We start from the raw sequence: 27,039 nt of genomic DNA on the forward strand, positions 1-27,039 counted from the left end.
CGGGCGTCTCAATAGTTGCTTTCTTCAAATCTCTGCTCCATAATATTGAACTCGCATTATAAGGTAATAAAAGTCAAAGTAGCCTTTTGGGAGTATCCCTGTGTCTGTGTGTGTGTGTTTACAAGGAGACAGACTGAGGAAGACATAGAAGGAGTCACGTACGTCCGTCCTAACGAGCTGTTAACACAGCACTGACATCTAGAGGGAGACTGCCAGCACTTTCTTTCTTCCACACACACGGACAGAATGAGACGGGCCGATGCAGAAGAGACAGACTGAGGCGTTATTAACACACACTAGAGGAAGAAAACCGAAACAAGGCAGCGCAAAACCGGTGAGAGAGGAAGGAAGGAAGGAAGGAAGGAAGAAGCAGAGACTCAAGTGTTTGAGCAGTCGTGTCTTTAAAGACGGGCCAGCGAGACTCCTCTGGGTCTCTGCAACCGGTCGATGCTGCATAAAAAATAAACCCCACACACATAAAAGGGATGTGGTGTTGACTCGCAGCAGTTTGTCATCCAGCTGTTTTCTGCGATGCAAAGAGAAGGAAGGCGTCGTAAAGCAGACCTGACCCCCCTTCTCTCCGTTCGTTCCTCTGTGGCGCGTCGTCGTCACATTAGCACGTTTTCATCGACTCGGTTCCACCGGCCCACGTTAACGCCTTCCCTCCGTGCGTTTCCCCCAGGATTGGATCATCGCTCCCGAAGGCTACGCAGCCAACTACTGTGACGGAGAGTGCTCCTTCCCCCTCAACGCCCACATGAACGCCACCAACCACGCCATCGTTCAGACGCTGGTGAGACCCGGGGGCGTGTCCCGCTCAGGGCGCTCCAGGTTTAACTCGGGGATGCGATGATGAATTTATTGGGGGGGTCAAAGTCCTTTTCAAAACTCAAAGCACGTCTTTGCCATGACTTAAGAATGAATATACTAATCAAGACATCTGCCAATCTATGAGATTTCAAATCAGATTTTATTTTATTACACATACTACTGCATTTGATGAACAAACGTTTTATGTCGCACTACATGATGAGGTTGTTATGGCATATTATTTAAAGATATTTTAAGACTGAATACCTTGATACGCAAAGTGTACTCTGACTTTTTTTTTTTTACTTTTTATATATTTCTATGCTAATAAGCTTTAAAGATGTTTTCTTAAATGACTACATCATGACTTTTATTATGACATAATATACGAATACCACACTAGAAATAGTTTTTCAACCTAACATACTGGGATTCTTTATGAACTCTCAACTTAAAATACTACGTTTGCTTTTGACATACATACAAAGACTTTTTTGTCATCACATAGTAAAATACGCTATTATGACTTTTTAAACTTACTATTCAATTCAATTACCTTTTTCAAGACGCTGCTTCTTCTTTTATTTGACACTTTTTAACTACATCTTGGACCCACTGTACTACAATGTTTTTTTGTGAAGGGTTTTATATACCATTAAGTTCCTCTCTATACCAAACGTGACCTTTTTAAAGGTTTAAAGAATGTCCTCTTGATTGTCAGGTGCACCTGATGAACCCGGAGAACGTACCGAAGCCCTGCTGTGCCCCCACCAAGCTCCACGCCATCTCTGTGCTCTACTTTGATGACAACTCCAACGTCATCCTGAAGAAGTACAAGAACATGGTGGTGCGGGCGTGCGGCTGCCACTGACGGCGATATCGAGGGCCGAACGATGCCGGGTTACAAGTTGGGGTTTGCAAAGGGCTGCAGCTGCAAAAGGGACTCCAGGGTGTGACGTTGACCTCAGCTAGACTCCCGGTTTAAATCCTCATCCTGCAAGGGACGTCCGCCCTGAAAGAGACGTTGACGTGATCCATTCAAATATTCTTGGGACGCTTCAGTTTTAGGAAACTTCACCCCTTCAATGTCGAGCCCCCGAGCTGTCAATCACCTCCTCCGTTAGCTGTGGAGGGTCTGCAACTGAACAAACGTGTGTGTGTGTGTGTGTGTGTGTGCGTGTGTGAGAGAGAGAGAAAGACAGTGGACTTTTAGTTTGTGTGTTCATGGAAGTGTGTGTGAGAGGCTACTGCCCCTCCTCCCTAGTAGCGAGGGAGGGGGCTGCACTGAACTGTCAGTCAGAGTGCTGCTTTCTGTTCCTTCTTCCAGAGGAGGCTCCAATAATGACCAACAGCTTCTCTACATCACCTTGCGGAGTTTACTCAGTTTTATCAAAACCAACAATCATTAACGTCACTAGGTCAGTAGTTTATAGATGGAAAAATACAAACTCAATCGAATGATATATATATATTTTTTTCTTAAGCCTTATTTGCCCTCCTAAAATATAATACGGACTGAACCCAAGTGACCGCTGGCTATTTTAGTAGCCACTGCTCCAAATATCCCGTGTGTGTCAATATTTGCCAGACTCACTGCGAGCTGCGATTCACCAGGCTGGTTAAACATGGACGCATGTTGTGGCTAAACTGATGTTTATTCTCCGGAGAACCGAAGAATAAAGCCTTATCCCCACGTTGCTGCACTCTCAAAGTTAACAAATGCTTCCACCCCATCAAGAGATTGTGGGTTTTATAGCGTCAAAAACAGTTTGTTCTAGTGTTCAGAAATGATCCCAAGTGGCAACAGCTTTCCAATCGAATGTTACTGTGAGCTTTGAATGACTAACAAGAATCAATACCGTATGTGCCTAACCAATCATAAATTACAAAATATACCTCTGGTAAGCTGCTGTTTACATTTTTGATCATGTTTAGTCTGTTTTTTGTAAATACTTGTACATTCTCAGCTTATTTATTGCACCTTTTATTAAAGAAACACATACCTTATTAACAGACAGATGCAAGGACGAAATGAAAATACAAACTTATTTTTGAAATTTTTTATTATGAAATCTCATGTTACAATTTGCCATTATTCACTTTTTTTGTACAAAACCCATGGGTAGAGCACGGCCCATGACTCATAGGGGGAAAATATTTCTGTCACTGGAGTTCCTTAGACCATGTGCTATCCATAAAAACCTAGAGTAAAAAAAACTGCTGTGTCCGACTGTTTGTGTACCCGGGTTGTACAATAAAAAGGTGCCCTGCATCCTGCAGCTCACTCTCCTCCGGTCAAAGGGCATCCATTAGCGCATTAGCATGCTTCACACGTGGGTGAAGTCAGTCCCAGAGATATTTTCTTGAGCGGGGAACTGTTGGATTGCCGTTTTAGTCGAAGGGGGAAAAAGAAAATAATGTCACTGGTTTGTGACAGACGCACGTCAGGTAGTTCTATGGACTCAAGAGGCAGCTGGTTCAACCGCTAAGATGAGAATAGATCATGACATCATCAGGTCAGCCCACCTGACCCCGAGCTGCAGGAACCTCAGTCCCTCTCAAGTATCATTACAAAAATGTCCAATGTAAAGTAAAGTTCTAAAATAACTGAAAGCTTATACCCTTGAAAAGATCACAAGAACTTACGGATAAATGTTCAGTGTCGTCCAGCTGAATTCCTAGTGCAAAGATCTGGACCTGCGTGTTTCACTTACAACACCAAGTGACCCAACAGTCTTTTACCTGCTCCACTTACTGCACCCGAGTTCTTTGGCCGTGGCCAAAAATACCCCAAAATGAACACATTTGAAGACGCAATGAAGAAAACAGTAGCAGCAGTCACTCTAAAGATGTTTACGAATGGCAATATGGTCCAGGCCCGAGAACCTGGAGGAGCAGAGATGGATGACAGATCACAGGAGTCAGAAAATGGGTCAGCTGCACAGCAGCGATGTTCAGCATACCAAGTCTACTTAATTTATATTACTCTTTCCAAAAGATAACCATCGGCATCATTAGGGGAAAAAATAAACTTGTCCATGAGCCATTATCTGATCTGTGATCATGATTCATTCATCACTACTTCTTTGGGGCTGCAGGGCGGTTCCTCGAGAGTCGAGGCAGACAGGCCACTGCTGGCGTGGATAGAAAGTGCCCCCTACTTCACATGTGGGTGACAAACTTTCAAGCGACAGAACCTGAACATGCATGGCTTGTGATTTAAACAGATCCCACGTAAAAAAAATGTAGCAATTAAAAAAGGCAAATGGCTACGGAAGACTTTAAACCGCAGAAACTGGTTCTGGTGTGATTGAGCAGTGCGTGCAGAGTGGTTCCTGACATATTTCGTCACGCCCAACCAATAAGAAAGCATTTCTCATTAAAAGGTTGGGCAACAGCAATGAAATGTATTCAACCCCCCCCCAAAATACCCCACCTGTGCTGAAACATTGCGTCATTGTCTGACTCCTTTCTGAAGAGAACCCGAGATGAGAGCGATAGAGGGAGGTTTGGCTACTGCAGGAGAGAGAAAGAGGTGTCCTACAGGCCAGATATGGAGCGTGGTGGAGCGGAGCGGTGGAGGGTTCAGGCTACAGCTCGTCTCTCGCCTGCCTCATCACAAAGCTGTGCAGGCTCTCCAGGTCCCGCCCGCCATGATGCTCGTCACCCTGCTCCCCCGCCCGGAAGAGAATCAAGCTGGGGTAACCTCGAACCTGAACGGGGAGTGAAGAGAAACAACAGCTGCTTAATCCGTCTGCTTGGTCAAATATTCTGACGCAGCGGTTCAATATTTACCATTAAACAAAAAAAGATGGTGCATGAGTGAAGTTACCGCAGGAACTACACTCAAAAAGGTAGCAAAACTTGTATTGTACGCAATAAGTTTGTTTAATGATCGAAGCGCACAGCGTGTGTGTGCCAACATTTATCTACCCATGACTGTTAAATCTGCTTCAGGTTACAGTCTGAAGCGTCTCATTAAAGTATGTAGCAGTGACATTATTTTATGGCTCTGCAATAAAACCACCATCTTCACTTTATTACATCCTGTAAACACACTTAATCTTGAGGAAAATAAAAAGTTGACAGGAGGTTACATAAGGGATCAAAGTACTGCTTTGTGGATACTTACAGAGTATTTGTTGCAGAGCGTGCGCTCAACAGTGCAGTCAACTTTGGCTATCTTTACGTCAGTAAGGCCGGAGAACTCCTTGTTGGAAAGATCCTCCCACGTCGGAGCGAGGTTCTTACAGTGGCCACACCTTCAGTAGACAGCAGGATTACACAGGGATGACATCACTTAAAGTGACCGAGACATATTTATACATCTGAACGCTGTCGTCAGTGAGTGAAATGAAGATGAGGAGCAATGAAATGACCGTCTCACCACGGAGCGTAGAATTTGATGAAGGTGAAGCCCTTTGCCACCGTCTCGTCAAAGTTGCTCTCTGTGAGGTCCAGAACACCAGACTGCAGGAGAGAAACCCGCAGATCAACCGGTGCTGGACTGTGACGATCCGTATGATTACACAACAGAGAGCCCCAACTCATGTACGTGGTGATTTAAAGAGAGATAGTCATTGAATAGAAATCAAATTATATTCTTACGTCATAGTATGCTGAAAATAGAAAAAAAGTTGGCAAAATATAGTATAGTGAAAAAAAGTAAAGTAATTCATAGTCTTGGCAGAGGAAAAAGACTCAAATCAAAACAAACAAAAATACAAATACAATACGAAAATATATACATAAATATAACAATAATAATATATGTTGACGTTGTCATAATTCAAGGTATGCAAAGAAAAGTCAGAGGGTAGAAATATAGCATGTGGAAAAAAAGTATTGAAAAAATTTAAAAGCATAGTGTGTTCACAAAAGTATTGTTAAAATATTAACAGTCATAGCGTAGTCGGTCACAGTACAGCGTGTAGAAAGTGTCCTGGTTCAGTGTGTTACGCATTAACCACAGGTTGCAGTTCTTGTTTTGTTGTAAACACTCACCTCCACGGCCTCCTGGGCCGGCTCATCAGCGGGGATCTCATTTGCTTTTGGCTCCTCTTTTGGTTCTTGATCTTGCTCCTGAGCGACGACGGCCTTCAATTGGTTGTCAACAAAGTCTTTGAAAGAGTCCAGGTCTCTTTTTCCTTTGAACTGTTCGGTCTACAAAAAAAAGACACAACCGATGCGTCGATTACACGTTTCAATGAGAGTGACACTCAGCTCGCCAATAGAGCCAAATGTAATCATGTTAGTATGTTTTATATGTATGTAGTTAATCATTCCAGTATGATGTAATGTCTTGGAGGCTGTAATAGTTTGCGATACATCTCGATGAGAAAGAACGTGACAGCTGCAGTGGCAGCAGGTCGGACGCAGACGGTGTGTGGACGGGCTCTTTATACGGTGATGGTTGGAAGTCTGTAGCGGTCAGAAAAAGACTCCGTACCTTCTGTCCGTTGTAGAAGAAGAGCAGCGTGGGATATCCACGCACACCGTTGTCCGAGCACGCCTCGTACTGCTGTGTGCAGTCCACCTGGGTCAGAAATAAAGAGCATGCAAATGCATGTTTTTACTAGAATGAAACATTTGTGCAAATAATCCCCCCATCAATCACAATCAAGCGCTGTATGCTTTTATTATAGGTTTACTAATAATTTGATAACATGCTTACATTATTTTAAGACAGTGATTTCTACCCAGTATAGTGTGATTATTAGTAGTTTGATCACGAACCCGTGAGACTGAGAAATGTGAGGAACCCACCTTTGCTATCTTGACGTCATCAGAGTGCTCAAAGGTGGAGGCCAGCTGTTCCCAGGTGGGGGCCATCGCTTTGCAGTGACCGCACCACGGGGCAAAGAATTTAACAAAGTGGGCACCTGAAGCGAGAGAACAGCCATGTTAGAAAAAGAAAAACTGAACAAACAGCAACAGTATGGAAATAAAAACAAAATACAAAGTAAAATGCGCTGCAGTGGAGACCAGTTTCTACATGGACACATTTAAATACTAAATCATAAAAGGAAGAAGAGATTTTCGACTTGATGGAGCTTTGTTAACAGTTGATTCCACAACAAACTCCACCCAGCCTGTAGTGTATGAAAATATACACCATATATACACGAAGGTCATACGCAACATATTAAACAACGCGTACTGGAGCTCCGTTGCCAAGACGTGGAGGTGGGACCAATAAACACCATTTTAAAATGTCGATGTCATTTCCTGCGTTCTCTCTTCTGCAAACAAGAAATCATTTATTTTTCTTAAAAACCAAAACATTCAGCCTCAGCAGAGCTTAAAATACACAACTTCAACAAGACGATTATCGTGAGCTGTTTATTTTAGCATTCGTTGTCTGAAAACCCAGAAACGTGAGGTGACCGGAGACAAGTGTTACATAGTCGGTTGGAGTTGACGTGACGTTGTGGATTTTGACTCCGGTGCTCGTGTTGAAAAGTCACTCGTGTCAATCAAGGCAATGAAGTGTTTCCATTCTCTCAAGAGGGATCTAGCAACACTACTCGTGTGTGGTTGAAAACAGAGAGCATATTTAAATTTGAGCAATAACCAAAACAAGTTATCGGTTTCAGGCAGGATGCAGCTGCATAAATACGCAGGAGGAAGCTAACAATTTAATTTCCTATGTTAAGTGACGCGTTTTCACAAAGCATTGAACTGCAAACGTTCTACTAGATCTTCACCTTTGGCTATGTGGGCCTTAAAGTTGAGAGCGGTCAGGTCATACAGGCCCTGCTTGGGCTCTGGAGCTTTAGGAGGCTCCGGTTCACTCTCTGGTTCCTGGAGGACACAAAGACAAGGATCTATAAATCCCACCGTTCTCCCTCCGCGAGAGTCGCTGGTTTAACAGCTCGACAATGACCACAACTCACTGAAGGCTCCTCCTGGATCGTCTTCAACATCCAGGTCTCCAGAGACTGCAGATCTCTGGGCCCCTGGTACTTGACTGCCTCTTGGTCGGGCCTATACAACTTCAGCCTGCATGGGACACAACAAACGTTTGGAACTGAATGCATTTCACCCATGCAAATACCAACTAGTGTCATTACAAGCTCTAGAATCCTGTAAAATGTTGGTTAAAAAGCTTCGGTCAATCATTGTCCAGTGACTGTTGTGTTGGCAGGTAAAGCATGCAGTCAGCATCTAACCAAATATTAAACTGAATACAAGCAAATGTAAAACACCTGCCAATCAGTGATGAACAGGATTTTAGATTATTTCCATAACTGTGAAATATCTGGGCTGATATTGCAAAGAATGAATATGGACAGAGGAATTCAACAGTCAGTGTGACGAGCACTTACGTGGGGTAACCTCTGATCCCGTGTTCATTGGAGCAGAACTTGGTGTCCGGGACGCAATCTACTTTCACCACGTACGCCGGGGGCTCGTCCATGTTGTTGTACTTCTCTGCCAGCTCATTCCACGTCGGCTGTAACTTCTGGCAATGGCCGCACCTGGACACGACACATCAGTGGTACAAACGGTCGGTGTGCAACATACAGTCTGGTCCGAACCATCTTTTGTCCAAACTGTGGTCCTGGTTAGAAGCGAGCGTTTGCATACATCTTATCTACACGGTCACTGGAAGTGTGGAATCACAGGCGGTGGGGGCCAAGTGATGAAGATTGCATGAAGGTTCAGAGGCGTGTTTGAGGCATTACATTCTCAAGAATAATGAGAGGCAGATGGTGGCATCTTGAGACCCCCCCCCCTCACGGACCTCCGAGGGTCCGTGCACCACATTTTTGGAACCGTTGTAACTTCGGCTGCAGTCAATCAGTGCGTGCCACGTAAGCACATCTTCCCAAACTACAACTGTTAACGTTAGTGCCGAAATAGTTAACTGTAAAGAAACGTAGCACCTTAAACTTGCTTGTTTAAGTTTAACGTTCGCAGCTACAATTCAGCGGCGGAAACAAAAGCAGCATTTTAAGCACTGAGGCCTTTTGTGAAAAGTGCTCCAATTCCAGTAAAGTGCAGCTTGCTAATAGTTTGGCTAGGCTAGTTAGCAGCTAAAGCTAAACACACCGGCTGTTTAAAACACCGGGGCTATGTAGCCTGCTAGTTAGCTTCTTTGCTAACTCGCCGGTTAGCTCAAAGCCAGCTCTCCATAAGCGTTTCCCGGTTGTACGTTTTGTTGTTAAAAACACACATGGCTGTACAGCTTACTGCAATTCGTTTGTTCAACTTGTTAGCATCGGGTAACTCTTCACTCACCACGGGGCGTAAAACATGACAAAGTGGGGGGCAGTGGGCACCGCCTCGTTGAACATGTCCACCGTGTACGTGTGCTTGGCGTGTTCATCTTCTTCTGCATCGGCGTCGCAAAACACGCCGGTAAACAGCAACGATAAATATATAAAACGCAACATGAAGGGTGTGCAATTCAGTGCAGAGGCCATGGCGAGTCTCACTCGGTGGCTGCACGGGTTCCCTGCTGGAGTGGAAAAGAGCGACTCCGGAGGTACACGCCCCCTCTGACGGGCTGCGGACGGGACGCTGACAGACGGGGAGCGCCATAGATATATATACATACATGTCTATGGGGAGCGCCGTTAGGGCATCAGCCATATATATATATATATATATATATATATATATATATATATATATATATACATACATGTCTATGGGGAGCGCCGTTAGGGCATCAGCCATAGATATATATACATACATGTCTATGGGGAGCGCCGTTAGGCAGCAGCCATATATATATATATATATATATATATACATGCATGTCTATGGGGAGCGCCGTTAAGGCAGCAGCCATAGATAGATATATATACATACATGTCTATGGGGAGCGCCGTTAAGGCAGCAGCGCGCGGAAACCTGGTGTTCTGTAGATCTGCGAAAGCCAGCTGGCACTTTCCAACCTTTAGCAAACAGGATATGAAACAGCTGAAGTTCTCTGAAGAGGTACGGCAGCTCCCTTTAGGCAAAGGCGACTTTATTGCAGGGGAGACAAACATAGATGGCGTTAGACACTACACATCACTTAAGAATAAAGAGGACACATTGCATTACTCCTTCAGTGGTGTAGGTATTCATGCATTGTCCCCTTTTTTTATATGTCAAAAAAGGTCATTTTTATATTCTCCATAATAATAATATAGATTTATGTTCTATCTTTCTATGTTTTATTTTATGATGGTATACAGCTACAGACAGGAGTGGGCAGGGGTTGGATTTGAACCTGGACTGCTGCTTAGGACTAAGCCTACATTATTGCATGAATAATTATTAAATTGATTTAACAGCCAAGGGTCTCATATACAGATTGAAAAGCACTTTTATAAAGATTGGAGTTTTTGGGCTTTTTGCATCGAATGGACTCAAGAACAGGATTTGACACTTTTCAGCGTGCAGCGAAGCATCCCCATCCATCATAACGTTGTGCCACATCCCTGTGTCATGGCTACATGGCTAATGTACCCTTTTATAGGCGAGTCTACACCTGGTTACCAGTTCAGCGTGCAAAATAAGATAATAAATATGAAGTTTACAACATTTCCCTTTAAATGTCGAAGAAAGGCCGGTCACACAAGGAAACTAAGTGAAAAAAACGTCTCGAGGATATAATTTAAGAGACATTAGAGAGTTTTCCCCCCTCTGGTATAGTAAAGAAAAGCCAAATTGGTTGATTATAGATGGCTCACTAAGTTCTGGTTGACTGCACCGCTTTGGCAGGCAGTCTTAAGTTTCCTTCACACCTAAGGCTTTCTATAACAAACTGGCCACTCTTTGAATACCTAATGGTATGAATCTAGTAAAACATCCACCAAACGATGAATATTATGAAAATAAACCCAGGATTAAAAGGAGAAGTTAGCGTTTTGCTAAAACTATAAAAACATGTGCTCAGCTCAGGTGTCACATCGCTGCTGGTTCACATGAAAGATGGAGTGTTGGTTTTCTACACCGATGGTCAGATGTGAGTCAGAGTTGCCTCCTCAACGATGGAAAACGATGCTTGAGAGTGAGCACATTGTAAGGCAAATATAATTAATCCAATTTATTGCCCTGGATAAATAGTTCCTCTCGTGGGGGCTGTGGCCTCGCGTAATGGTGACAGTGTGCATAAATCATGCATCTATTTCGCACAACGGTGTTGTTGTGCGTGTCTGTTCCCAGAGCAGCGCGTGGCGGCTGGCTTCACGCATTGACAGTTCTCTGGCAGGTCCGTGCGCTTGACTTTCAACAAAGTCATGATTTCATGAAAGCAAATGGAGACAACCTTCTTGTGTGCAGTGTTTCCCTTTGATCGTTCCACTTTTTCCTTTCATCCGGACAACAGGAAGAGTGGGATGAGGAGAGGAGGAGGTTACAGCATGGAAACAGATGGAGGTGTCGCCCTGAGCACACCGCGCTATATAACACCACTGCAGACAATCGCATCTCTTTCATGAAGCCAGGCTTTCTCGAATGTTTATACGCTAGATGTGGGTGAAAACGATTCTACCATGCACAGGTCAGTGTTTGAAATATATGTTTTAACAGGCTGAGGTGCTTATGAAGTTCCGGTACTTTTGAGGCCGTTGTGTCGGGAAGTTGTCCGTCCATCCCCTCGATAACTATTGAAATTCCACTTTTTAACATGCACGATGAGTTACACACACGCGCGAGTATTCTGTCCGCAGGGAACACAAGCATTCAATGGAGAAGCAATATATAATAAGAGGCATTTGACCTTGAGGCCAACAGGAAACACTCTTTAACCTTTGGCTGTAAAAGCTTTAAAGTATTTGGAGAACTTGAAATGTCGTACCTTTTGCCCGTGACCCCGCATACCAGGAGCAGACTAGGAAACCCGTGTGATTTTTGGGCCTCACAATCATATAAGAAGCACAGCGATTCGTCTCCATTCATGTGGGCCTGAAGACTAATTGCCGCATGAGCTCAGAGTTAAATCATAAGCTAAGGAAAAGGAACTTTTATGGAATTTTCTTCTATCTTGCTGTTAGTTAATAACGATATTGACACCATTCTTACGTATCTCCATGCAAAATTTTAATCTAATCCGCCTAGTTTAGCATAAAGATTTGGTTCATGTAATCATTTTGAAAAATACAGTCTATGTGCCACATTCTTGAACCTTCCACCTCACATCAACGGTATTTATATATGGACTGTTATGAGCGCTGTGATCATGTTCCTGCTCTGATTTCGTCCACTGCGCTGACATGAAGGTGTCAGCAGTACGAGAACTCCCACCCACTAAAGTTTATTTGAGCTATTATATTAAAAAAAAAGGGGCCTTGACATCCCCTCGTGACCCGTGGTTCTCGCCGCACTCACATTCCAGCCGCTGCTCGCTCTGGGAAACGCAAATGCCTTCATGGCTAATTGTAGGTGAAAAATGATATATGAGATTATTTTCCTAGACTTTTTCACATGATAAATAACATCTACTCAAAGGCTCAACCCTCCCAAATGGGCTCTATTGTTACCATGGCAAGCCAATAACCACACATCACTATTTAATCTCAACATGTCATGTGGCTGTGATAAACACGGCCAAATTGCTGCTGACACATTTTAAATATTGTGTGGCGAAGCGGGGGGGCTGCACAGTGGTGGGTGTCTACTGGTTACCCATTGTGGATGACCAAACATGTTGCCGGGCCATAGTTAAAGTGTTGTGTAATAGGGAAAAGAGAGATTAATGGACCCTTGGGACCCGGGGACATTGTGTTTATTTTATTAATTGCTTGAAGTCAGTGGCTGAGAGTGCAGAAGTCGACAGGTGGCAAAACGGGGGGAAAGTGAGAACTGAGCGACTGAGAATAACAGAGAAGAGCAGTGTGTGTGTGTGTGTGTGTGTGTGTGTGTGTGTGTGTGTGTGAATGTGAAAACAGTCCACGCTATACTTAGATATTGTTCTTGGCCTCTAACTTCAGAGAGCGAGCAATAACTCTATGCAGGGAGCTCAGGCGCTTTTCATAAAGAGACTACACATTCCTCGGTAGAGGTACGTAAAATACACTGTATACAAATGCAGGTACAGGATATTGGATTGTGTGTGTGGGCCACACCACAATCGCGCAATGAGAAGTTTAAATTATTATATTTTTAATTCCCCCATTATCTCGGCCTTGTAATACAATGTCGGCATAACTCTTGCATTAAGACAGTTTAACATATTTTTTTTCAGTCAACTCTTTCTGCTTTACAGCGCTGCCAACGAACACCCTGATAAATCCTTTAAAGAGAACACTCTCTGGAACATTGGCTATTTCTGACCCAATCTAATTCTGTCACCTAAACATCTGGGAATTATCTTCCTGGACAGTCTTTCTGCAGAAGTCCTTTCTCGTCCCACACAGAGGGACATCATGGTATCCAAAGCCAAAGACTTGTTTCCATTCGGGACAGTGAGAATCATGGCAGAATCATATCCGGGACACAGGATGTGACCAGAGGAGGGGAACCAATGTCATTTGCAGACAGCCCACTAGAGCCGCTGCAGCAGACACCTGTGAGGAAAAGGACTCTCCCACATAGATGGAATAATCCCAGAAACTCTGAAAGCCTTCTAAAAAAAATCTGTGTGGCTAAAAGAATAAAGAAAGTCGCAAAAGAGAAACAAAGAGAATTATTCGAAAATGAAGTGTGTAAGAATAAATAATAATATTTATTGTAGGGGCGTAATAAAGAGAGAGAAGTCAAATGAAAGGAAGCACGTATATTATTGTGGATCACCATGACAACCCCGGCTGTATCCCAAGTGTTTTCGGGTTCTACTGCTCCCTGCTGGATCCGGGCGGACGACTAAAGCCGTGCCAAGTCTCCTCAGGTATCAACAGGGTTGGAATTACCATCATTTTCCAGACGGCCTGTGTGTAGGGTCAGCCGCCCTCCCCCCGCTGGAAACTGCTCTGCAGTAAACAGGTCGGACACTTAAAGCTGCTCCTTGAAATCAAATGTTAGTTGAGAAATTGAATCAACAACACAAACGGCCACGTAATGTTCCTAAAGGCTTTGGCGAAAGATCCAACATTTCATACAAGAAGTTTGTCAGCAACAAGAGGCCTGCGTGGATTACAGGCCCGGGGCTTCAATGGATATGAAATACATTCGTTTTTGTTAGTGAAAAACACATGAATTCATTCACAGCGATATCCGCCAGCACGGCTGTGGACTCCGAGCCTTTGTTAGCTTACGTGCTCGTTTTTAAACCTATTTACAACACAGATTCGATCTGCAACTCTTATTGAGAACGATCCCTCAGCCGGCCGACCTGCAGGACACTTGTTCCAACTTGTTACTCCCTCAGACGGTCACCTTTGGCTGCCTCCTCAGCGCAAAGCGAACGGTCACTGCACGCCATGAAGTTGTGGAAAGCCCTGCCACGAGACACGCACACTACCACTGGCCATTTGTAGTCATGTCCATACGGCGACAAGGGCCTGAAGAATAAAAGAAGTGGCGCACCACTGAACAGGTGGTGCCGGACGCATCGACTTGGACTCCACGGACGCCTTTTGAGCCTTTTCACTGTTAAAGTCCCACTTCCTGCCGGTAAAGCCATCAGGATGTGCGGGGCCACATTGTGCGGGGGTTGAGGTGGGGCAGAGAGAGCGAGAAGAAGGTGGAGGACAAAGACAATGAGAGAAGGAAGGGGGGAAAAAGGACCTGGAATATCCTGGTATTTCCAGATTGCTTATCACCGAGGTGCCTGGTGCCTCGGTGGGAAAGTTTTTAGCTCGGCCGAATGCTTTAATAGAGTTTGCAAATGAGTCATTGTGCTTTGGGGTCTTTGTAACTCAACGGATCTTTGATTATTCCAAAGCTCTAATCAAATGAGTTGTACATGAGTGGATGTTTAGCATTTATTTTATGTTCCTTTTATTATCCTGTTTCAAAAAAGGGTTTATTGATTTATCAGCCTAATCAAATGTTGTGTGCTATACAAATTAATGTATTGGTAAAAATAAAAACAGAAATCTCCTTGAAGCCCACACATACTGCTTACTAAAGTTCCCTTGAGCAAGACATTTACCGCTGCCAGGGCCGGCCTCTGAAATAGAAAACAGAATTTCCCAATAAAGATCAATAGCGGACGACACAATTATTTTGTCCATAAAAATCCTTCACGACTTACGAATCCAGCGGAGGCCGTGTAGACACAAGCCGACTGTACTTCACACGGGAACCGTAAATGTCACCTACAACCAACGAGACTTACGTACGTCCAGACTGTCCATGCTTCTTAATTATTTTTGGACGCAGTCAAGACACTGCCTTCATTGCGTCAAGGTTTGTTTTTATTTTTCCCTGCGTTTTTTGAAAAAGAAAAGAAATTACAGATGCTGTCACACACTTACTGGTACTCCCGTTTGCTCTCATGGAAAATGTAAAAGGGGCCCAGCCTCGTTGAGGTCAGGCTGACATTGCCAATGAGAGGCGGCCAAGTCACAAAACAGATGTTTACTGTTTTTCTAAGGATGATTTGTTCTCCGCTCCGTGTTGCCTCAGGTCCAACCGCAGGCTGGGTACCTTTCAGCAGCGCTGCATTGCAGTGGGCAGAACGTGCACGATGCTTGAATCGGGTGTGTGTGACTTATTGTGAACGTCTCTTATTGTATGCACGCCTCATCGGCCCGCGGGTACTTAAAGTGAGCACGTGATTCTGACAGGTGTCTGGATCCCCTCCGCTCTTAAGCAGATGTGCAAATGAAACGATCGCACAAGTTGCGTGTGCCCCGCCGGGCTGTGTCACCCTGCGTGGGCAGTGACTAAAAAACAAGCTTATTAAGGAAGCCCAGTGTTTAGCCTGCACATCTGAGCGTCCGCAGGGCCGGTAAGCAGTTTGTCCGTTGGAATGAAGTGTTTGCCTTGGCCGCGGGGCAGCAGGTGCTGGGAGGATCGGCCCGGAGCTGCTGCTCGCCGCCTGCTTTCATCTGCGGCCCACGGACCGGTCTTCCCTCCTCTGCGTCGCCCTCTCTCTCCCATCACGGCTTTCACATCCTTCTTCGCTGTCTTTGTTCCCTTCTTTCTCCCTCAGCTGTTGCATCATGACCTCCGTTTGATTTGGTCTGACTTCTGCTTTATCTTTCTTTCACCATTTCTTAGGTTTTCTATCCAGATGTGTTTTTCCTCTGCTCTCCTTTTGTGTCCGTCTATCGCCTCACTCTCTTCTATCACAGCTAACAGATAGAATAGTTGTACTCTGGCCACACATCTGCTACGACACCACGGAGCCACGGGTTGGAGTTTGAATCGATGTATTCAACGGATCGTTGAAGGAGACGTTGCAAAGTCATAAACAAGGAAAGTGGAGGTTCTTTGTGACTTTTAAAATAAACTGTTCAACATTTTGGTAACATGTGTTTATTGGCTTTCTTGCTGAGAAAGAAGATAAGATCAATACAACTTCAGCCGTCCTTTAGCTTAGCTTAGCATAGAGATGGGAAGCAAGGGGGGGAAAAGCCTGCCCGCCCCCCCTGTAAGCAACACATGAAAGCTACCAGCTAACAGCTGAGCTAATTGCTGTAGCTTTTATATGAGGCTGTCGATTTTCTCATCTAACTCAAAATTCTGTTCAAAATAGTGTTTTGAAAGGCTTTTCTTTGAATGCATCTTCTACTTTCTGTCCTCTCTTTAAGCCAGTTCAAAATCCAGATGGCTCGTACATACATTACGTGTTTGGGACTCTGCATTACCTGCTCGACGACAGACCAAATCATGTTGAGCTCTAACAAGAGGTCATGACCTCTCTCTCTCTCTCTCTCTTCCTCTGTGTCTTTCTGCAGCAGCGTGAAGGTAAAGCCATTACGCTCGGAACGAAGCAGCAACCCACTCGGGTTCAGAGACGGGAGGGGAAACGTTGAAAAGCGAAGCCCGGGGGCCGTCCCGGGGCCCCTGAAAGAGAGTTGCCTTTATTGGAGGAGCCCAATCCCATGCATTCCTCTGCCAAAAGCCAGGGCCTCCCTGGAGAAAGCCAGGATCAGAGGCTGACTCGCACTCAGACGGGGACGCTGCAAAGGAATCACATCCACACACACACACACACACACACACACACACACACACACACACACACACACACACCCCAAACACGCATGCATCTTGTTCCCCTGCCTCCCGCATGCCTCGTTGTTCTGTCAGTCAGAGTGGTTTCAAGCTGTGAGCCACAGCAGGGACGCCCTCCTCACACACACACACACACACACACACACACACACACACACATGCACACACACGCACACACGCAGGCTTGTAAAGAACAGGCGAATGATTTATTGGGTTTTAGGGGCTGAGGTAGGTGGGATATTGGATGCTCCTTGGAGATCTCATCGTGAGATCATTCATAGAGAGCGGAGGGCCGGCTCTGACAACAACAGGGGAGAAATTCCACTGTCTTTCTTTTTAAGGATCATTTTGCTTGGTTACCTTTGTCAAATGTTGGCTACTGTGGAACCTCATCTTTTTCCTCCATTATTCAGTCTAGCATCCGAAACATTTTCACGGATAATCCTGTTTTTACGCATAGCATTGATAATGAGGTACAGGGGCATCCAAAAATCTTCTGAAGAATGGAGAATCCCACCTTCACTGTTATTTACAGCCATTTCACACTGTCTTCGTGGAGTTTTAGGACTAACACTAAGAAGGGTGTTAGTCTTGAGAACGTCTTCCAACTTTAGTGAAGTTTTATTCTTTAACCTTCCCAAACGATCTGAATTTATTTGTGTGGGTATGGCTGAAGTTCTGACGAAGTTACATTCACCGACATTAACCGAATTCATGAACAACACACTTGGGATTTTTAAGTATTTCCTTTTCAATTATAAAATATTGTCCTTTCTCCTCGCTGTTCCTTAACTTATGTCCATAAATGAATATCCGGGTAGTGAGCAATAAATAACTGATCGAAAAGGCTCCATAAATCCAGCTTGCACTGAGCGGGCAGGAAGTAATTTGACTGAGCTGCTTGTTCTAACTGAATGTGCAGTGAGCTGATAATAAAAGTGGCTATAAAAAAATATTCTGTATATATACAATGACTACCTGCATGTTGAAGGGGTCACCTGTCGTGACAAACACACAAAACATTATTTTTGCAGTTTCCTCGTGAGGGTCCAGCAGTTCGATGTTTTCTTTTCCTCAGTGTGTTGAGACCAAAATAGAGCTCAACGAAAATGATAAAGGCAGAGTTTCATCAAATAAAAAGGGTGGTGATGTGTCAGTGTGAGGTTCACACTTTATTCTCGCAGGTTACACAATCCTGTTTGGTGAATTTTGTTGTTTTTTTTCAATTTTTCTTATAACGCCATTTATTCTCACTGTTATTTGAACACTGTAAGTCTATTTTAATAAACTAGAGCCACTGAAAGCACAACACTAGATAACATCCGAACGATACCTCAAGAGCAAATCAAAGTCACGTTGGAGGTATGTGGTCGGCAATGAAGCCAGACATTCCTCTCTGGCTCAGGAATCCAGACGACAGCAGCTTTGTTTAGCTGTGGAGGCCGATGACGGGCCGCTCTCCTCTCTGCCCGTTGTTTGTCCCCCGTCACTGTCTGGGAGGTGTTTGTTGCTCTTGGACGCTCACCTGCGTTCCTTGGACCTGGCAGGAACACGTTGCCGTGGTATTAGCGAGGCTGTCTGATGAAACTGAACAGACACAAAACGACGCGCTCAGTTCAGCGAAGTGAGCCCCTTTTTTTTTTTTTTTTGCACAATGGAATGTGTGTCGATCACATGATCGATGAATCTAGTTAATAAACCGGCGGTGTTCACTGTACAGAATGAAAAGGTGGCGCGTTGTAGTGTCGGCCTTCATGTCAGTGCTTGTTGTCACAGTGAAAAGTGGGGCGTTTAATTTTCCCTTTTCTTTCCAGTGATTCAATTTAAATGCCACTCATTTCCTGGAGCCGCCGGAGTCTGACACTATCCAGCGTGCCTCGCAACTTTCCCTCAGAGAAATATCAATTCCTTAATCTGTTTTACCGCAGCTCTCATTTAGAAATCCACTGGGTGAGCATTTGCCGTAGTCAAAGAATTCATATTGCCACCTGCTTCACCATCCACCCGAGAGCCATCAGCGGACCCCCGGGGCGGTTTTATGCCGCGTTATTAACTCGTCGTTCTTTTGTTCAATGGCATTTTTCATTTTGGACCCCTTAGTAATTGAGTAGCAGGGGCCTGTAGCACAAAAGAAAAAGAGGGGGCGCGCGGAGGCAGATAGATTCTCATAAGCTGGCGGGAAGGTCAACGAACAACCACTTGCTCTCCATTGTTCCGACACAAAAAAGTGAAAACCTTTGTTAGATCTGCTTCTTCTCATCGGTCGACTGAATTGAAAGGTGAGCCCGACAGAAAGAAAAATGTTTGATGGAGCCAGTTTGCTGTCAGCGTCGACAAAACTAGCGGTCCTGCGAGTTCATGTGTATTTTATCTGTTTTTTTTAAAGAAATTAAACATTTGCTGGTATTTGAGTCATTTCCAAACACTACAGCAGTAAAGGAGAGTGAATAGACACTAAAATATCACTCCAGCACGAGTGGGCTCAAACACTGTGTCTGATCATTCCAGCAGCTCACGGGAAACGACCATGGACGGAGTCCAGTTCATATACAGAGGGTGGAGAGATCCTGCAATGACAATTACCTGTATATTTAAGCTTTAAGCTCATCGTATCCAGTGTTAGCAGTCATAGAGCTGTGCATTCAACATGTTACATTTGGAGACCAAAGTCATCGTGATGATGATCCACGTGCATCGCATTGATGGTGTATTATGTATATTCCTAATGGAACACCTCACATAGTTCATGTGGGTGTGATTAGTGTCAAATGCAGTTTCATTGACATGTTAAGATTTGGACAGTTACAAGCAGATGTCTGAGTAGGTTGAGGGTTGATCAAACTAAAACTGTCACTCAAGTTTCCTGTCGCTCTCAAACCGGCGTTGAATGACCAGAATCAGATCCTGTTTTTCAGTAAAATGCACATACGTGAACTGCGCATTTTACCCCCGTGTCACATTTCATCTTTTCCAGTGGATGTGGAAGGTTCTTTTTTCTTTCAGAAAGGGTATCAGATTGCTTCAAGCAACACACCTCTTATCTGTGTGCGTTGCCCGGCGGAGCTCCAGCTGGGTGCCGCTGTCGTCTCCCCCGTTTCCCCGCTTGTGTTGGCACAGGGAACGGCAGCTCCGTGGCCCCGAGAGCACCGGCCTCTCTTCAAAACAGGAAGCGCACACTGCTCTCCGATGCACGCTGCAGACGGAAACTCCGAAACGCTTCCAGAGGCCTCGAGGAGGAGGATGAGAGGAGATTTGAGCCGGACCCTTTTCTGCACACAGAGTTGTCTTACTGGTCACCGCAGACGACAAGTTTCTGTGACTGACAGTTTCCTCTTAGCGTATCAAAATGAACCAGATTCTGTCTAGAAATGAAAGACAGCACGTTTTTACTTTCAGCACTTTCCACTTTTCAACCTGCACCCCCCCCCCCTTCATCTAAATCCCAGATTGCTTAATGCCAATGAGTTTATTGACAGCAGTGGTCTCCTACTGCAATTGAAGATGGTGGAAGGTTACTACGACCTGCCGGATTTTGTGGATTTGACCTGCAGAAGGAATTGTGAAACTTGTCTTTAGATCACTTTTATTAGTTGTGTGGACTTAATTACAAATCGGTTTTGCAACCTTTTCCAAAGCATTTCTGAACATCCTCCTGAATCTGACTTCACTTATACCAAAACTCAACGCAGAAGGTATAAATCCTGCACTTATCAAGCCCAACAAGTGCTCACTACTCGTAAACAGCCGACACACACGTGTATTTAATGGTGACCTTTCACGTGCTCCCACGGTTTCGTTTCTTTCCAGCGAAACCCCCAAAAAAGCAAACAGGGCAGACGAAAAGGTGGCTCGTTTCCGTCTTGTCGCTCCTCGTTAGCCTTGGAAAGCCGCAGACACTGAAGCCGGAGGAGAGGCCTGCACGCGAACACACACACACACACACACACACACACAGAGGACGTCCATCTGCTGGCACGTTCTGGCCCCTCTCTGATCTCTGACGCCAGCCATGTCCGACTCACACACATGTAGAGCAGGAGGGGGGGGGGCAGGTCGTCGCTAACCGAATGGAAACAAGCCGCAGCTCTCTATGAAAGGGGATACGAGAGTCGAGATCCAAACCTGACGCATCAGAGAAGACATTCGACAGCGGAGGTGTCAATGCAGTTTAAGGGAGTGTGGTGTTGTAAAGGGAGGTGAGGTGGGGTGGGGGGGCATGTAAATATTTCCTTCATAACTTTGTCTGAGATGAATTTTGTTCTCAGCCATGTCAGGAATGCATCAACCTGTCGAAGAATCCACCATCGTCTTCATTAAAACCTCATGTCCTCGTACGGGGACGTGACCCACATCGCCGGCTTTATGTAACATAAATATATGTTTATATGTAAACATGACCAGAAAATGATTTAAAGCAGAAAGTCAAAATTTGATTTCTTTTTTTCTTTCTGTTTAAACAGAATACAAATATTGGATTTGTGACTCATTCGAATCAGATTCGAGGTGGCAAAGCAAACAAATAAAAGCTGCCGCACATCAATCATTGTTGGTTTCAGCAAAGGCCTTTTAGAATGAAAGTTACTTCATAGAGAGTTGGTTTACTTGAAGTTAATGTCGGAGGTGAAATGTTCCAAACACGAGCGCGCCGGTGAGGAATGACTTGTTCTGGAAAGTGTTTTATTTCAGCTTGTTTCTACAACACTTGACTGGTGCTTTAAACACGGCGGCTCAGGCGAGCTTTTCTAATGTTTAAGGATCTGGCTTCCCGCGCTTGGAACATCTCGCCGTGGTGCCAAACTTCAGTTCTCCTTTCAACTTGAGGCGGACGCAAATTTATCATCAGCAACCTTCAGGCTGGCATCAACTAAAATCACAAAATGTTGAAAACTTCACAGCCAAGGAACAACCAACTGATTGCTTGTTTAAAAATGACATATTCCAGACTTTTTAGGGTTACTCTGAAGATGCCACAAAGACAAAGACGTGTAAGTTTGATGTGAAATCCCACATCGTCACATCACACATTCATTTTTAGGATTTGGAAAATCATCGGTTGAGTCTTGTGCAGAGCACCTACATTTCATGCCAGCCATAAACTTTGCAGATCAAAGCGGTTCGTTCGTCCATAACCAAACGCGCTGAATAAGGGAGGATGTTCCCTCACACCATTGCTACCGATTAAGGGGGGGGAAACTTGTCCTTCTTCTTTTCGCTGTACTGGGCGCTGAGTTGTCCTACGGCCCTGGCGTGCTCCTCATCCACCTCCTCTTTTAATCTCTGCTGCTCCTTCAGAAACTCCGCCCATTCATCCTTCAGACGCTCCATGTTGCCCTGCAGGTGGGTGCTCTGGAAGGACACGAGGAGATGCGAACAACGGGGTTTGTCTCAGTTTTTCCCTCTCGTACTACTTGACCTGTCACACTCTCTTGCGTTCACACACTACTGTACCCCGACGATGCTGATGATAGAAGGCAGATGATGATACGATATATTCTGATTATATAAACAGTGTCGATGAGGCGTGCGGTTAGCAGTCATCGTAAATGTGCTATTTATATCCAATAAGCTCACAATATCATAAATGACCGTACAGTCCGCAATCCAACAATATGATTATGTGTCCACCTGTGGTTGAAGTCATTCGCTTTGAGTTGTTTTTACCTTCTGTGCCTCTAGCTCCCTCTGCTGGACTTGCTCTGCCATGTGATTAGCGGCCTCCACTTTGGGCGAAAAGAAAGAAATATTCTTAATATAATAAATTAATTAATAATATTCTTAATATTTGGACATTTTCATTTGATCTAACACAATATATACAGTGGAATAATCTGTTATTATTTCCATTGTTTGTCAAAGTTGGTTTCTTGTGTGATTTTACAATAATAGGCATTCAGAAATAAGCACAATTACATGAAACAGTGTGTTGCGTTATGATGAATTGTGATTTACGATGACTTACGATTAGTGTCATTAACCATCAGTACGCAGAACTATAAATAATCACTGATAATTATTGGAAAGAGGTTGGCCCCAAAACTTTTCCAAAGAAATGATAGTGTCTGACTAGATGTCATGTCGAGCATACAAAGAAACAGTACCGCAATTTACAAAGTGTGTTACTATGAAGTGTGAACTTAAGGAGACTTACAACGTTTAACAACATCAGACAGCATGCGCTCTAAATCTGTCGGCAGCATTTGCTCATTTGCTTCCGGGACCATTTTGTTGAGGTTCTCCAGCAGTCTGCTCTCCCTGTGGCCACGTTTTTCCTACCGGCAGCAGAGGAAAGCGCACTGTTGTCACAGACGTACCACAAGGAAAACATCATAACATTTTGTATCCACTAAAACGAGGGAGAGAAAGAACAACAAATGGTGTTTGCACATCTGCTGTGTGTCCTGCCCACCCAAATTCTTTACCGTTTTTGCAACATATTTGTATGTATTTGTAGCAATCGGATGTAGGTGTAGTTACTGCTAGTTTTACTCATACTGAACTGACATGTAGATTCTACGTATCTAATGTAAAGCCTAATGAGTGACAGGGGTTAAAGGTTACACATAGAAAAGATTGTAAAAAGTCCAACCATCTGTTATCAGAGGCACTTGACCAGCACGCTGTCACATTTCTAAGTAATGCAAAGAGTTTCAACAAGGTCTGCAGCCCCGTGAATAAGACGTAAGTGTCACGCTCATGACAAGTACCTCAAACTCTCTCACAAAGTATCGGACCTCTGCATTGATGATCGGTCTGTGGTCCAACAGCCGTGACTGGATGTCCCCCACATCTGCAACACCAAACCACTCGCATTACAGTCAGTTTCAACACAAACGACACAGGATGCAACATTTTTACAGTAACAGTATTACAAAGAAGTAGTGATGAGGACCATCAGCAGAATAACTCCTTTCTTGTGATGTTGTGCTGTTCATAACCTGCACGCTGGAAAAGGTCAGAGGATTAAAGGTAAACAGTGACGCTCACCTTTAGCCACCTTGTCCATCGGTACAAACTCTGCTGACTCTTTGATTGCAAGTTGTGTCTCCTGTGGAGCAGCTAGCTCAACCGGCTGCTATTCGCTTGCTAGCCCTGAATGTCTCAAATGCTAAGCTAGCTGGTCTCGCTAGTGAAAGCGAAGGAGCTTTTTAGCTGACCTAAACTACTTGTCATCAATGTAGGTTATATTTTAATTATACAGTAATCCATACAAGCTACGATGTGATTCTAACAAGAAAACTGCACTGGTCTTTTGCTAATTGTGGTCATGTGAATGGAAGTCAGCTGAGTAAATATTTACTACTACTTCCGGGTGCAAGGCTGTGGACTGAACCAAGTCAGTTGGAGAGGGGTGTCCCATCCACCCTAATACGTGGAGGGCGACTCTTGCGATCATTAAAAAAAAAAAAAAAACTAGTCCGAAATTCTGTCTTGGGTCTTTTTGAGCTCATCTGCAGCTCATCTGCACATTAGCTCAAGACAAGTTTGAAAATTGGGCAAAAGATCATGTGTGCGCGTGCTTGTGTCTAAATGTTTGGGTGACGGAGGACAGCAGATGTCAGTCTTGCTCTGCGGAACAAAGTGATGCAAGAACCTACTTTTTAAACTCAATGCCACACGTTACTTGTTTATTCAGAAAACATCCAACTGTGCAATTATTAAGTATGCAATGATATGTTTAATTACATATAAACTCATACGTTTTATCCTGACTTATTGATTTAACAGTATACAGTATATTATTCCCAATTCTGTGTGAACTTTTCCCCAATTGGGTAATTTCAATCATAGTCATTTTACGTAATCAACACATGGCAACTAATGGTCTACCCACGGTTTTGGGCTAATTTATGAATGCTTTATCAATTATAGCCATTAATAAGAATATCTTTGAAGTTGCCAGGTTGTGAAAAATCCCAGTAGCTGGTGTTTTTAACTCTATACTTAATGGTTTATTAAGCATTTCTTAAAACATGGCAACCATAAAATGAGATTATAAATTTATTTTAACGTATATGTAAAGCATAAATTGATGATTATTAAAAACTCATCGTAGAAGGACGATTGTAATAATTGTATAATAATTATTAAACACTTCAGGCCCTATACCAAGACAAATGGCTAACTTCTAAAGACTGACTTCTGAGTTGGGACATATACGCGTGTATTTGCAGTTGCTTAAGTACAACTTGCATTCATCAAGAAGTCTTTATATTGGAATTATCTACATACAGTAGGTTAGATGAGAACATTTATATTATGTTTCTTTGAAAACACCACAGTCACCACAAGATGGCACCAAATGTCTCACATGAGTTTTTAACACACAGGTTGAACCTCTGTGACTGAATTATTTTAGCAAAGGCTTTTGTTACACATTATGAAATGTAAATATATTGGCATGAATGTTTTAATAAAAAACAGCCCTTTCGGTGAGAGCAAAGTACATGCAGTTATTCAGCGGGGGTGAGAAGAGGCAATGTTTGGGGCAAATGTAGCATATTAGTTGTCAAAAGTTTGTTTACGAGCCCTGAATTCATTAGGACTGTCATGCTCAGGCAAGAGAAAGTCATTAAGGCACCACTTACGTCCCCCACTGTCCACATTGTTTAGTTAAACACATATTACATGCACCATTAGTTTTGATTTGGCCCTATTAAGAAGATTAAATGATTGATCAACAGCCGAGGGATAAAAAGAAGCCCTTCACTGCAGCCTCATGTGTGTCTGAAGACGCACGAGAGGATCTCTGACAACAGAACATGTCAGATCCAGAAAAGACCTCCGTGACGGGCTTGTGCATCCTGTTGTTTGGTTTATTCATGAATCTGCAGAGGGAAATTAAAAACATTCAAATGATCTCGGAGAAAGGTTGCATGGGCTAGTAATCATTACCATATTTAGAAAAACTGAGTAACATAGAAATCCAGTTTGTGGTTTCCAATAATAACATAAAATTGAATATTTTAAAGAGATACTGTATGTTATATATTTTGTAGATCAGTGAAACTGTTACATTTTGGAATAAGACAATTATGTAAAACAATAAATCTAGTTTTTAGACCCAATGATACAAATTATAATAATAATAACAACAACAACAACAACAACAACAACAACAACAGTAGTAATTATGATAGTATATTATCCCAAATGTATCCATCTATTATTTTGAAAAAAACAATATTTAAAAGCACTTTAAATTAGATGTTGCTCACTTAACATGGGGCTGGAAATACATTTTGGTCCTATTCTTGTGGGAGAAAAAAAGTTTAAACGTTTTGTCTAAAGTTGAGCTTTATAGAATTTGGAGGGCAAAGCCGACATCAACATAACGAGGAAATATCTGTCCCTGATGCTCGGCTGCATTCTGCATGCTTGTTACATGAAGGCAGATCACGTATTTCCTTGTACTCGTGTCCCGCTGGTCTATTAACTGAATTCTACTTTTTCTTTGACACCTCTGCGCCTTTCTAGGACACTCTCCAAAATTGTCACTTAAAGGGGAAAGAACATTTTCAAAGTTATCAAACTGATTTGAAACTTATGTGGTAAATAGGCCGTTTTCTCAGTAGCTTTCTACGTTAAATGAAAAGGCATCAACTAAATTCTGTTCCGACCTAAAAGCCTTAACTGATAGTTTCAATTAAACCGTTTCTGTTTAGTGCAATGCAGCAACAATACTTCCTTACCGTAGAGCATGATAGTATTTGTTGACTAATGGAATGTTATTGTGTATTTTGAAAATCTAATCATTACTATTTTTGTATCTAGTATTAATATTATGAAGCTCTGCAAATGAGATTGTGTTAGTTTGGTAAGGAAATACGAGTGGAGTGAAATAATCTTAAATGCATAACATATTATATATACACATGTATCCTAGTATTTCCTATTACAGAGGCTAGTACTTAAGATAACTTTATTATTGTGGGTTCTGGACCTGATCATGTCTGCACAGTACCCGCTATCCCAGATACCCTTTTTTCCATGTCATATAAGACCCCCTATGTCTCCCTCATATTTTTATTACACTTAAACATTATATCTGTACACAGTGCACAAAGCAGCCGTGCCCCCCCCCCCCCCCTTCCCCGTCCCCCCGTCCCCTCTCCCAGCGCGTACATCCCAGCCAGTATCCAGATGGTCTCCTGCAGCACTTCCTCA

The 27,039-nt window shown here is 43.6% G+C and overlaps 3 protein-coding genes across 6 annotated transcripts in view; 1 reads left to right on the forward strand and 2 right to left on the reverse strand.

Moving 5' to 3' along the window:
* The window catches only part of bmp6 (bone morphogenetic protein 6), a 48,406-nt gene extending 45,483 nt beyond the window's left edge, over window positions 1-2,923 (forward strand). For all 3 annotated transcript variants that reach the window (XM_078095699.1, XM_078095700.1, XM_040167881.2), the window contains 2 exons: window positions 683-793; window positions 1,532-2,923. In XM_078095699.1, the coding sequence (XP_077951825.1) occupies window positions 683-793; window positions 1,532-1,681 (261 nt within the window). In that variant the 3' untranslated portion in view covers window positions 1,682-2,923. The remainder of the gene's footprint in view (window positions 1-682; window positions 794-1,531) is intronic.
* On the reverse strand, window positions 2,856-9,340 carry txndc5 (thioredoxin domain containing 5). The gene is made up of 10 exons (XM_040167882.2): window positions 9,055-9,340; window positions 8,139-8,291; window positions 7,707-7,812; window positions 7,518-7,614; window positions 6,577-6,692; window positions 6,260-6,346; window positions 5,815-5,973; window positions 5,198-5,280; window positions 4,943-5,072; window positions 2,856-4,523 (listed from the first exon to the last, which is right to left on the reverse strand). Exons 1-10 carry the CDS (start codon window positions 9,237-9,239, stop codon window positions 4,401-4,403), a joined length of 1,239 nt encoding a protein of 412 aa, XP_040023816.1. The 5' UTR covers window positions 9,240-9,340; the 3' UTR covers window positions 2,856-4,400.
* An 11,101-nt stretch (window positions 9,341-20,441) lies between these two features.
* On the reverse strand, window positions 20,442-24,370 carry bloc1s5 (biogenesis of lysosomal organelles complex-1, subunit 5, muted). Of its 2 annotated transcripts, none has more exons than XM_040167712.2 (5): window positions 23,860-24,370; window positions 23,580-23,662; window positions 23,024-23,144; window positions 22,537-22,595; window positions 20,442-22,221 (listed from the first exon to the last, which is right to left on the reverse strand). In XM_040167712.2, the coding sequence occupies exons 1-5, from the start codon at window positions 23,876-23,878 to the stop codon at window positions 22,054-22,056; spliced, it is 450 nt and encodes a 149-aa protein (XP_040023646.2). In that variant the 5' UTR covers window positions 23,879-24,370; the 3' UTR covers window positions 20,442-22,053. The 2 variants fall into 2 exon arrangements, with proteins under 2 accessions (XP_040023646.2, XP_077953074.1); XM_078096948.1 differs by having other exon boundaries at window positions 23,607-23,662; window positions 23,860-24,158.
* Window positions 24,371-27,039: the final 2,669 nt, after the last annotated feature.

This window comes from Gasterosteus aculeatus, chromosome 21, assembly GCF_964276395.1.
Source record: "Gasterosteus aculeatus chromosome 21, fGasAcu3.hap1.1, whole genome shotgun sequence".
In the NCBI taxonomy this organism is placed as follows: Eukaryota; Metazoa; Chordata; class Actinopteri; order Perciformes; family Gasterosteidae; genus Gasterosteus; species Gasterosteus aculeatus.

Excerpts from the sequence above, each read along its gene's own strand:
- txndc5 (XM_040167882.2), bottom strand. The coding sequence starts at position 9,239 with ATGGCCTCTGCACTGAATTGCACACCCTTCATGTTGCGTTTTATATAT. Across the intron at positions 8,292-9,054 it reads GTCATGTTTTACGCCCCGTG|GTGCGGCCATTGCCAGAAGT; the intron begins GTGAGTGAAGAG and ends TGTCGTGTCCAG. Across the intron at positions 6,347-6,576 it reads ATGACGTCAAGATAGCAAAG|GTGGACTGCACACAGCAGTA; the intron begins GTGGGTTCCTCA and ends TTTCTGACCCAG.
- bloc1s5 (XM_040167712.2), bottom strand. Across the intron at positions 23,145-23,579 it reads ACTTTGTGAGAGAGTTTGAG|GAAAAACGTGGCCACAGGGA; the intron begins GTACTTGTCATG and ends TGCTGCCGGTAG. Across the intron at positions 22,222-22,536 it reads GGGAGCTAGAGGCACAGAAG|AGCACCCACCTGCAGGGCAA; the intron begins GTAAAAACAACT and ends GTGTCCTTCCAG.